Source organism: Emiliania huxleyi, assembly GCF_000372725.1.
Source record: "Emiliania huxleyi CCMP1516 unplaced genomic scaffold EMIHUscaffold_244, whole genome shotgun sequence".
Taxonomy (NCBI): domain Eukaryota; phylum Haptophyta; order Isochrysidales; family Noelaerhabdaceae; genus Emiliania; species Emiliania huxleyi.
This window is the reverse complement of record NW_005200218.1, coordinates 97,250-108,995: the sequence shown is the minus strand read 5'-3', so window position 1 is coordinate 108,995 and position 11,746 is coordinate 97,250. Positions and strand designations below refer to the sequence as shown.

The following is an 11,746-nucleotide window of genomic DNA, read 5'->3' as shown; positions in this document are numbered from 1 at the left end:
CGTCCCCTTGGCGGGGTCGCAGCTGCCTCTGGAAGGCACCGAGAGGGACAAAATGGCGCAAATGGTCAAATCAAGGTTTTGTAACGCGAGCTGTGCCACAGTGAAATGGCACTAGCCTGTGCGCTGTGTGGCACTGCACGCAGGCAAGTGCCGTCGTGCGTCGTACCGATGCGAGACGGAGGTCGCGGACTGGAGCCGTATGCATTTGCACGCCTGCGTAGGCCGGTCGGACCCGATTTTATTAAATTTTCAAGTTTAAGCGCAGACCTCAAGACTTGAACGCAAGCATGTTCAGGCCATCTAGAGTGCCGAACAACATCGCACCGGTTCGGTTCGCGCATCACGGCCGCGCAAACTGGCTGCACTGCGGCGCGAGGCTCAGCGGGGCGTCCGGACCACTGACTCGGGCGATGTGGTGGTCGAGCGCAGCCTTCTTGAGCTGGAGAGCCGCCGCAGTATGCGCGGTGGATGGGACGTCGGCCAAACCGCGACGCGCAAGCTGCAGGGAGGAGCTACAGCGGCTCCTCTCCTCATGCTGGTTCGCCAAACCGAGACGTTGAGGTCCTCGTACACTCATGTCGCGCCTCGAGTAAGAGCCATCACGCTGCCCAGCGCTGGACCGTCGTAAGGTCCGGCCTTAGGCCAGCTCGCAGCACTGTATGAACTCACGCTGGCGAGCACCATCCCAGGATGAGGCCTTCAAGAGCGCGCGCCAGGGACGTCCGTATGGCAAAATCGGCGTGAATTCGCTATGAAAACGCTTCCAACCCATCAAGAGCGGGCTCAGAAGAGACGATACTAACCCAGGATCACCAGGGCACCTTAGGGTATCGAAATTTTCCACCCCCCCACCCCCTCCCGCTCCCCCGGCCCGCGCCTCTCCCCCTAACTAACACACGCACCACCGCTGACACCCTCACCAGGCCTCTCCCCCCGCCTCGCCGCTCTCGCGGTGCAAGCCGACTCCTGGCGACCGTCCTGGTCAGCGGCCCTTGCCAGGACGGTCCGAGCGCCGCGCTCGCTCCGGTGAGCGAGCACTACAGTAGCACACCGCACCTGCACCGCCTGTAGTGGCACCGGCACCAGCCTCCCCAGGCCCGCCTCTCCAACGTCTCACTCGCCACCCTGCTCGCTGCCGCCCCGCCCGTCGCCACTGCCACTAATCTGCCGCTCCGCAGCCCGCTCCACCTTCCCGCCCGCAGCGCCTCCCGTGCCGACGCAGCCTAGAGACAACAGAGCTGGGTCAATATCACCGCGGGAACGCCTCCTCTCGACGTGGGACAGAGCCTCCTCCACAACGTCGAGAGAGCGACGGCCAGCGTGGCGCGGCGCAACGTCGCGCGGCAGTGGCCGCAGTGGCTCGAGGCGGGCAGCGCCGGCGACAACGAACGCGGAGCGCGCGGCGACAGCGGTGGCGAGAGCCGAGGGACGTGACTACACCCTCGAGCGCCGTGCGCGCGCAACCTCGTCAGCCAACCACGCGCCGCACCAGCGCCGCGAGCGACGCCTCGAGGCACAACGTGCAGCCGCCGCATCCCCCGCCGCCGCCGCCGCCGCCGCCGCCGCCGCCGCTGCCTCGCTCCACGGCGGCGGCGGCGCCGCCGCCGCAGACTGTAAGCACCAACAGCCGGCGGCTCGGCACGCGGCGGCCGCCTCCGGCCTGGGGGCGCGTCGGCAGCGCGGCGCGCCACCTCGCTGCTCGACACGCGCCGGACCTGTCATGCGCGGCTGCGCCACCGCTTCCTCGTGCGGCGCCGTCGCCGCCGCCACGCCGGCCGCCTGCTGTGAGCGCCGCGCTGCTCGGCCGCACCCGCCCGTGCCGGCCGCAGCTGCTCTGCCGTCAGCGCCGTCGCCGTCACGGGCCAAGCCGCCGTTGTCGCCGCAGCCACGCCCGTCGGCCTCGCTGCCGCCGGTCCAGCATGGCTGACATCGCCACTACCACGGCACCGGGCAGGGTGAGGCGCTAGAGGGTGAAGGGTGCATAGAGGCGAGGTGAGGCGGCACCTAGGGGCAGTGACCCCCGTGAGCCGGCAAGCCGACGCGCCACTACCGGGCAAGATGGAGGCCGAGCTGCGACCCTCACAGCTCTCGCGGCATGCGTCCAGAGCTCGATTCATCTGCCTCGCCGCTCGCTCGCCGCCTTTGTGGGACCTAAAGAGAGAGGTTCTGAGCCGTCGGGCGGCGCTGATGGTGGCCCGCGTGGGTGGAGCCCGCGGCAGCTAGGCCGCCTGGGCGCGGGGGGGGTGGTCCGGTGCTTCAGAGGCAGCGTGAGCGACGGGGGGGGCGAAGGATGTGAGGCGGCTCGCCTGCAGCGCCCACCTGCTGGGCCGTCTGGATCTGCGATTACGCCTCGGGAAATGCGAGATCATCCAGAAAATGTCTGCAGACCTCAAACCGATGGCCTCAAAAAGTCGTTGTCAGCCACCGATTTTCCGTGTCGCCCGACCCGCCACCTCACCGGCCCGGCGTTCGGAGGCGTAAAATCTTGGTCGGCCGTTGGGCCGGTGCCATCGGCCGCGGTCGAGTCGACCGTGCCCCGTCTTGGGCACGATGGACATGTGACCGGCTCCGGTCAAGATGTGCCCCGGCATGGCGGATGAGGCTCTCAGGTTGGGCGACGCGAGCGCCGAGAAGGTGGAGCAAGACCTCGCGTCCCACATGGGCTTGCTCGGTTGGCAGGGTTGGATTTGGGTTCTTTGTGATGCGCCAACTTCAACTTCCGGAACGACTCAACAGGGCCCAAAGACGGGGGAGCGACCGGCCTACGCCTGGGAGTCGGCTGCGCGGGAACCCGTCGGACAGGTGCTCAGCTCGGCCCTCACTCTAGATACCCGCGTCCCCCGTCCCGGCTCCCGAAACGCTACGTAATCGGCAGGAAAGAAAGGTGTACAATTCTCGTAGTCTCGACGTGGCGGTGAGAACAAGCCGCGCAGAAAGTGACACTGGCCACACGGTAGCGTACTTTACTGCTCCAACCCCATAGGGAACAAGTCGTCATAGATAAGGTCACACGACTCGTAGATCAGATCGACCCCAAACCGTACCGGCTCCCTGTCCTCTGTGCCGTCGAGCCGGAAGGAGCGGACCTCGCCGCTCTCTATTGACTGAAGATCGGGGCTGAACACCATCTCGTACTTCCAATAAGCACTGTGCCCACTTAAAGGGTTGATTCCCCAGAAAATGGTGCCGCGGAACGTGCGGCTCGCGGCGTCGTACACGGGCGACACGAAGTACTTCCGCGCCTGTATGAACGCGCTCGCGGTGAGAAACTGCAACACACACGTCTTCTCGAGTGTATTCGTACTTGGAATGTTTATTCAGCATCTAGGTGTGCGGGCCGGTGGCGCGCCGCCGTCGGCCAGCTTCCAAGAGCTCGGGGCTGCTGCATACGAGATGTAGCTGCTCTCCGGGCTCACAAAATGGTAACTAGCCAGGCCCAAGGTCCGCTGCTGCTGGAAGATGTGGCCGAAGATGGACGCCTCCTCTAGTTGTCGCTGCTGGATGCAGACTTCGCTCATCTGGCATGGCATGGGCGGCTGGTGCGACCTCTCTCCGAGCGTGAAGCCAGCGACTGCCGCTGCCAATGCAACCGCGACTGGACCTGTCTGCACCCCAGACGTCCGCACCGGCACAATCCGCCCGCCGACATTTCGTCCGGAGCGCCTCGGGGAGCACAGCACTGGCCCGGCAATGAAGCATACCGCGAGCGTGACGGCCAGCCTCGGTCGCTGCATCGCCGCCCGGTCCGACTTGATGATTCTTCCGTCCGGCGCCTGGCTGGTGCATTTTTTTAATCTCGAGGTTCTCGAGGTGGATATCCTTTGGCCGCGTTGGGTAGCGAGGATTGGTGTAACCCGAGCCACGGAGGCGTGTTTTCTGACGGCCGACCGTCAGTGCACGGAGTTGCCCCTTCTCCGACTGCCCCGGCTAGTTCACGGGTTTCGCGGGAGTGACCCCGTGCGTCAAACCCGAGACCTAGCGCGGGTGGGTTGGAGGGGGCTCGCCCCGTTCCTCCCCATCGGGCCGCGTGTGCGGCCACGCCTCGCAGATTCGTTTCTCGCGCCTGGGTCAGGCGCGCGGGGCATCCCCCGGGTCGCTCGACCAGCGATCCGAAGAGTGGCCGCTATGCGAGGGAAAGAGCGGGGCCCTCGACGCCTCAGTCCGGCCCTCCGAGGGGGGAAGGGAATTGCGGGGTCCCCACGGGCGCCTCAGTTCGGCCCTCCCGAGGGGGGGAGGGGAGCAAGGGGGTGGGGGGATTGGGGTGGTGGGGAGGGGTCTCGGGTTTCTTGTGGCTAAAACTTGCCTTTCGGGGAGGGGCCTCCGGCCGTGCTAGCGCAGTGGCGCCCGCTCGACATCTTCCCCTCCTCCCCTCGAGGCAGCGAGTAGGCAGCGAGAGGAGGAATCGAGCGCCTATCTGTCGATGGTGCGAGGAGGGACACTGATCACTGTGTGCTCTAAGTGGCTGAAAACTTGATCAATTGTTTTTTGAGCCCCTACGCCCTCGGGACGATCACCGCGCTACTGCTCCCGGGCCAGGGGTGTAAGGGAACACACTAGGGCACACCAGGGCCGGTCTAGCCAGCCCTATCCCGCCCACAGCCTTCGAAAACGCACAAAAATCGCACCGCCGGAGCCGCGGCGAATCGCTACCGGAGGCCGCGTGTCGCGCCACCGACGGCCGCACGACGCACCCCCGGCTCCGCGCCGCTGCTCCACCGCGCCGGCCATCCAGCGCGCACCCCCCAAGCTGCTGGTGCCCTCTTAAAGGGCCACAAAGCCTCGAAAGGAGCCGTCGACCGTCACCTAACAGAGGGGTGTCGGCCCCGGGCTCGCCGCTCTTGCGAGCGGTCGGCGGCGTCTAGGGCGGAGCCAGCGGTAGTAGCGGTGGTGCCGGCGTGTGCCGTGACGGAGGGGGTGGCGGCGGGGCGCGGACGGCGGGGTGCGGCGGCCGAGGCTCGAGCGGGGGGGGCGGCAGCGGTGGCACCATCGTCGGCGGAAGTTCGACCTGGCGGGTGAGAGGTGGGAGGCGCCGAGGGCGGAACCGCTGCGGACGCGGCGAGGTTGGAGGCGCAGAGGCCGAGGCGGCACGGGCGGCGGCGCCGACGGCACTGCAGCGCCGGTGCAGCGCCGGGGAGGGCGGCTGAGGTGGCGCGGACGGCGGTGGCGAGAAGGCGGGCGGAAGCTTAGACGGGTGGTGGTGGAGGAGGAGGCGGCAAAATCACGGGCGAAGCGCCGAGGGGGGCGGCGGAGGCGGTGCACCAGCGGTGGGGAGGGTAGCTACGGCGGCGGGGTAGCGGCCAGCATCGCCAGGGGGGGCGGGAGGTGCCGCGGGTGCCGCACGGGCGGCGGCGGCCGTGCCGGTGATGGCGCCTGGGAAAGGGAAGGCGCGGGTCTGAGAGGCGGACGCGCGGGCGGGAGAGGTGAGTGAGACCACGCACGCGGCTGCGGTCGCGTCGCGCCGTGCGGGAGGGGCGCCGGCGCAACCACGGCGGCAGCCGAGGCGGCTCATCGCGCCGTGCAGAGGCTCGGGGGAGGCGCGCGGTGCGGCGGCGCACCGCTAGATCGCCGCGACAAAGTGTAGCCGAGGCGGGGCGGGAAGCGCCCGAGCCGGCCGTTGGGGCGGCGCCGACGCCGCCCAGGATGCCGTGGGCCGATGGTGCGGAGGAGCGGCCGCTCCCCCTCTCGGGGCGGCCGCAAAACCTGTGCAGCAGCAGCACGCCGATAACGCGCCTGCTGGGGGTGAGTCGCAAAATGTGAGATTGCGGGCCCCGCCGCGATTACTTGTGCCTTGGGAAGGGGGTGCAAGCACACCTCCGCTACTCGGAAGATAGGGTCGTCTGACTCGATCGCGAGCGAGCGCGGGTAGACGGCGGCGTCCGCAAAGCGACGGCTCGCGCGCGACCGCGGGCTTGCGCGTCGGCCGTGCGCGGGCAGAGGGTGCTGAGGGGCGAGCGGTGGCGGTCGCTCGCCCGGGCAACCCGCGCGCGGGCGGCGCGCCGCAGCGGGGAGCGCCCAGGGGCGCGGCGCGTGCTGGCTGCGAGCGGGCGCTTGACATCGTTTTTTGAGAGAGATAGCCCAAAAATATCCGCCCCGATAAAGCACCACAGTGGTTGGGGGAGAAGGCCCATCTTGAAGGGGCCGAAAGGGTTGGGGCGACTTACTTGTGGGGAAGGAGGCCTTTCCGGGCGGGTGGGCAGGCGGGCGGGGCGGGGCGGGGAGGGCGGGCGGGGCGGGAGAGAGCAGCAGCAGTGGCGGCAGCATTAGCAGCAGCAGCAGCATTACAAAACAAATATTGCTAAAAATCTCTCTCGCAGCATTAGCAGCAGCAGCAGCAGCAGCAGCAGCAACAGCGGTGGCCTCGCCTCCTGTGGTGTCTACCTCTTTCAGTCTATCTAGGCGGCCGCAAGGTTAATATACCAAATAATGGTGTCAAAACACCGGGGGGTGGTTGGCGCGCATGCACCTGAGAGGTCTCAGCCTAGCGCGCATGCTGCTCGACGTCGACCCCTCCACAACACGATGCACTCCATTGGACACCACACCCTCTCTCTCAAACAGGACGACACCACACACCCTCTCTCTCTCTTCCATCACGCTCACTCTCCCTTCTCTCCTCTCGAGGTTAGGTCATCTCGTTGGTGGTGGTTCATCTGGGCTTGCTTCCCCGACCTCTTTTTTTAATGTATTGGCTCTTACGTACATTCCCGGAGGAGGGCTGCTGACAGATTTTCAATGTATGTGGGGGGTAACTCCTAAATTTCTTTTCAGGGTAATGGCCAGCCTGGCCGCTGCCGTTGAGGAGACCGCCAGTGGCAGCCCGCAGCTGCCCCCTCCCTGCGCCTCGCCACCTCCAGGCCAACGACATCTTTCGGGCGACGATGCCAACGGCTGAGTTCGACATCATGGACCCGTTGATTGCTGGCTTCAACCTCGAGGCGCTCAAGCGGCGGTACAACCGGCTGCAGCGGCAGGAGTGGCCGCGCAACAAAACGCTTCGGGCGGCGCCTGTGCGACGGCAATTCTTTCGTTTCGCCCCCAATTTCAGGAGCGCGGCCCCGAAACTGTGAAGCCGAGTTGTTCATGAGGCCGTGGAAAAGGATAACGAGCTCCCGCTGTCCACGCTCGCGTCACTCGCCGAACGTGGCACGTGTGTTGATGTCGTAGGACTTCAGAGGCCACGCGGTGCGTCTCCTCTCGGCCTGTAGTCTCTTGGCTAGCTGCTAGTATCTATCCACGCTGGGCTGTTTTCCTCTCCGACCCCTCCCTCCCCCTCGCCCTCGCCGGGAGGGCTCGCCGCCGCTCACTGCCCCTCCGGCTCCTCCTGCGCCGCCTGCAGCCCGCGCAACCATTGCCGCTGTTCTGCAATGTACCGATCAGTCACCTTGTCAACGGCGCCGCTTTCGATTCTGCGAACCCCGCTGAAGGTGGAGAGGGATGCCACGAAGCGCGCCAGAGACAGCACAAAGAAGCCGCAGTCGGTCCCGTTTTGCTGTCGCGGGCAGCCGCGCAGCTCCTGCTCAACTGCGCGGAGGCGAGTGAGTGTTCCCCTCACATCGGTTGGGAGCGGTCTGCCCAGCGAGCAGAGGTGCACAAAGCTGGTGATGCTGCCCACGCGTTGCACTGCGGCGAGCGCATGGTGCACCCCTCGAGTGAAGAAGAGTAGGAGCCGCTCGCCGTCCTCTAACTCCTCCCGTCGACCGAGCTCAGGGAGGTTGGCAACCGTCCACGGCGATCGCTGCACGATTGCGTGGAGCCCGTCGAGGATGACAAAGTCTGACAGCATCCCACCGTTGAGCCCCGTGCGACTGGTGCGAGGCCTCTTGGGTCGAGCCGCCTCCTCCACGTCGTCGCCGTGGCTCAGGTCAACGACCTCTGGCGCGGAGGCGAGCTGCGTAGCACCCGAGCGCGACTCCCGACAAGGCAGCGGCAGTGCCCAGGAGTCGAGCAAGCTGCTCGGAGGCGCGAGTCGAGCAAGTGGTGGAGCCCGCCAGGGGTGCCCGCCCCCCGCCACGTCCCTTCGTTGTGGTTGTCTATGCATCTCTGGACATGGCCAGGACACGTTCCGCAGTTTTGCTTTCCGCCACAAGCGTTCGGGGCTCCGCCTCCACGGCACAATATAAGACGGGCTGCGCATTGGAGATCAGGATGGTCACAGCAACACCACTTCTAGCCTCGTGGCTGCCGATCGAGAATGCTCTCTCGAAGAGTCTCTCTCTCTCTCTGCATGCACGGCCCCTCGGGATGCCGCCGTGCATGTGAGAGAGAGCATGTGTCAATGTGCTTGGATAGGCATTGGCATGACGACTGGGAAAGACCAGTGACCACTCGAGAGTGAGTGACCAGCGGGAGAGTCCGCGACCACCATCCTGTTTTGCTCTTACTCATTTTTTCTCGCCAATCTCAAGAGAGAGAGAGAGAGTCGGCACACCGTATTCAGCAAAGTGATATTGCAATACGCGTGAAAAAAATTACTTTAGAGCCATAACGGGGATCAGCGTCTGAAGTGACCCCAGGGGCAAAAGAGCCGGAACCCAATAAAATGGCGGTACAGGCGGTGCTTCCTCGGGCGCCGCGGCCTCTATCGGCTCACTGGGCAGCCTTCCCGCAGAGGCGACTCTAGCGATTGCGCAAGGCGACGAGGCGGCGCTGCTGGCGTGGCTGGACAGCGGCGGGCAGGTCAACGCGACTCGCGAGGCGGGCAATAGGAGCGGCGTCGCCGCGCTGATGCTTGCCGCCCACCACGGCCACGAGCGGGTGGGCGAGCTGCTGCTGCAGCGCGGCGCGGAGATCAACTTGCAGGACAGCAACGGTGAGACCGCGCTGATGGGTGCCGCCGAGGAGGGCCACGAGCGGGTTGTCGAGCTGCTACTGCAGCGCGGCGCGGAGATCGACTTGCAGAGCGGCGACGGCGGCACCGCGCTGATGTACGCCGCCAGCCAAGGCAACGAGCGGGTGATCGAGTTGCTGGTGCAGCGCGGCGCTCAGGTCAACCTGCAGGAGATCAAAGGCGGCACCGCGCTGATGCACGCCGCCACGTTCGACCACCCCGCCATCGTGCTCCGCCTGCTGCGTGCGGGCGCGGATACGAAGCTGCGCTCTGATAGCGGCAAGACGGCGCTGCAGCTGGCCAAGGAGGACGGCCACAGCGCGTGCGTCGAGGCCTTCCGGCAGCACATCGCGGAGGTGACTGCGAACCAGCGCGAGGCCGCCATGAGTGCCAGTATTATTAGCCAGACCTTGCTCGCCGAGCTGGCCAAGGGCAACCTGACCTTGCTGCGCGCCCTCCTCTCCGGGCGGACGCGCGGCGCGGCGCTCACGGCCCTGCTCGACGCGCGGCTCGAGGCCGAGAACCACTACACGCTGCTGACCTACGCCGCTTGGCTCGGGCAGGCCGACGCGGTGCGGCTGCTGCTGGAGAGCGGCGCGAGCGTTGGGGCGACGACGGGCAGTGGCGCCACGCCGCTGGCCATCGCGTGCCATAAGGGCCGCCTCGAGTGCGCCCAGCTGCTTCTCGAGGCCGGCGCGGCGGTCGACAAGGCCAGGAATGACGGCACCACGCCGCTGAGCGCCGCGAGCCAAGCTGGCCAGATCGACTGCGTCCGTCTCATGATCGCCGCCGGCGCTGCGGTGAACCAAGCCAGGGAACTCGGCGCCACGCCGCTGTTCCTCGCGTGCCAGGAAGGCCACCTCGAGTGCGCCCAGCTGCTCCTCGAGGCCAGCGCGGCGATCAACCAAGCCAGGAACAGCGGCGCCACGCCGCTGTACATGGCGTGCCAGAATGGCCAGCTCGAGTGCGTCCGGCTGCTCCTCGAGGCTGACGCGGCGATCAACCAAGCCACGGACGGTGGCGCCACGCCGCTGGCCATCGCGTGCGAGAAGGGCCAGCTCGAGTGTGTGCGGCTGCTTCTCGGCGCCGGCGCGGCGGTCGACCAAGCCAAGGACGACGGTGCCACGCCGCTGTACAAGGCGTGCGAGAACAGCCACCTCGACGTCGTCCGGCTGCTTCTCGAGGCCCGCGCGGCGGTCAATCAGGCCAAGGAGAACGGCACCACGCCGCTGTACATGGCATGCCTAAACGGCCAGCTCGAGTGCGTGTGGCTGCTTCTCGAGGCTGGTGCGGCGATCAGCCAAGCCAAGGACGGCGGCTTCACGCCGCTGTACATCGCGTGCCAGGAGGGCCACGTCCACATCGCCCGGCTGCTCCTCGGGGCTAGCGCGGCGGTCAATCAAGCCACGAAGAACGGCGTCACGCCGCTGCACGCTGCGTGCCACGAGGGCCACCCCGCCGTCGTGCTCTGCCTGCTGCGGGCGGGCGCGGACACGGCGGCGCGCACCTCGGCCGGGCTTACGGCGCTGAAGCTGGCCAAGGAGAAGGGCCACACCGAGTGCGCGTCTGCCATTGAGGCGGCGGCGAGGGAGGCGAAGAGAGCGGAGATTGAGGCGAAGGTGGAGAGGGCAGTGGCCGAGAGGGCGGCGGCAGAGAGGGTGGAGGCCGAGAGGGCGGCCGAGGAGGCTGCGGCGGCGCTACTGGCGGAGGAGGAGTCGGAGAAGTGCGCCAAGGAGAAGAAGAAGGGCAAGAAGAAGGGCAAGAAGAAGGGCGGCGGGGGCGGCGCTGGGACGTCGCAAGAGGCCGAGGCGCCGGCAGAGGAGGCGGCGGGGGAGGCGGTGGCGGCGGCGGAGGAGGCGGAGCTGGCGGCGGCGCTCGAGGAGAGTGCGAGGCTGGAGGAGGAGAGGCGGGCGGCAGAGGCGCAAGGGCCGTCGGCAGCTGCGGAGGCGCCGGCTGCGAGGGAGGAGGAGCCGCCGGCCGACTTCATCTGCCCGATCACGACCGAGCTGATGATTGACCCGGTGATGGCGGCGGACGGGCATGCGTACGAGCGGACGGCGATGGAGCGCTGGCTCGCGACCAAGTCGACGAGCCCGATGACGGGCGAGGCGCTCGAGCACACTTTCCTCTCCACCATCCACGTTCTGCGCCGGCAGATTCGAGAGTGGCAGCAGGCGCGGGCTTGATGGCGCTCGAGCGAGTGGGGAGGGTGGGGGGGGGCGTCGAGGCGGAGGAGCAGGCTCCTGAGCCCGAGGTCGGCGAGGCATACGCGGCGTCCGAGGCCGCGCCTCCCCCAGGCGAGCCGCCGCCGACCGCCACCGTCTCGCTCGCCGACGCCCGCTTCGACCATCTCGCACGAGCCTGCTGTGATGGTGCCCGCCATCGACGCCATCGCAGTGCCCAGGTAGAAGGTCGCATCAAGCACGAGCTGAGAGACGTCGGCGCCGGCCGCGCCGCCGCGCAGCGCGAGAAGTGGCAGCGAGTGGGCCGCCACGCCGCCGCGCGCTGCGAGCAACGGGCGCATACACAAATGTATCGCTCGAGTGGTTAGACCGTGCCGTGCCGAGCCGCGCGAGCGAGCGGGTGGTCGGACTAAGGAAAACAAACCTAAACGCAGAAAGGCAGCTAACTGTAGTGCGCGTCGGGCTGGTGGTTCGACACCGAGTTTGAAAAGTCCGTTTCTCTCTGCTTCTCTTCACAGGAAGAACCGTGTGAAGAAATGCGGAGAAAAAACAGAAAAAAATTCTGCCTCGGCCTTAGCCGTCGGTACTCCGAAAGCGTGCTATCCAAGTAGCACGCAGCCGGGTGCCGAAGGTGTCCCATCCCAAATTCGTGCCGTCGACAGACCAGGTTCGTGGTCCCTTGGTCGACTACACCCGCCTTTGGACGGTAGCCCGACACCATACATTTGTCTGTCTT

General features: G+C 66.9%; 1 protein-coding gene across 1 annotated transcript; it reads left to right on the top strand.

The window, feature by feature from the left end:
* Window positions 1-8,539: 8,539 nt before the first annotated feature.
* Window positions 8,540-11,013, top strand: EMIHUDRAFT_237049 (hypothetical protein; the record flags this gene model as incomplete). Its single annotated transcript, XM_005778513.1, has 2 exons — window positions 8,540-8,554; window positions 10,726-11,013. 2 exons carry the CDS (start codon window positions 8,540-8,542, stop codon window positions 11,011-11,013), a joined length of 303 nt encoding a protein of 100 aa, XP_005778570.1.
* Window positions 11,014-11,746: the final 733 nt, after the last annotated feature.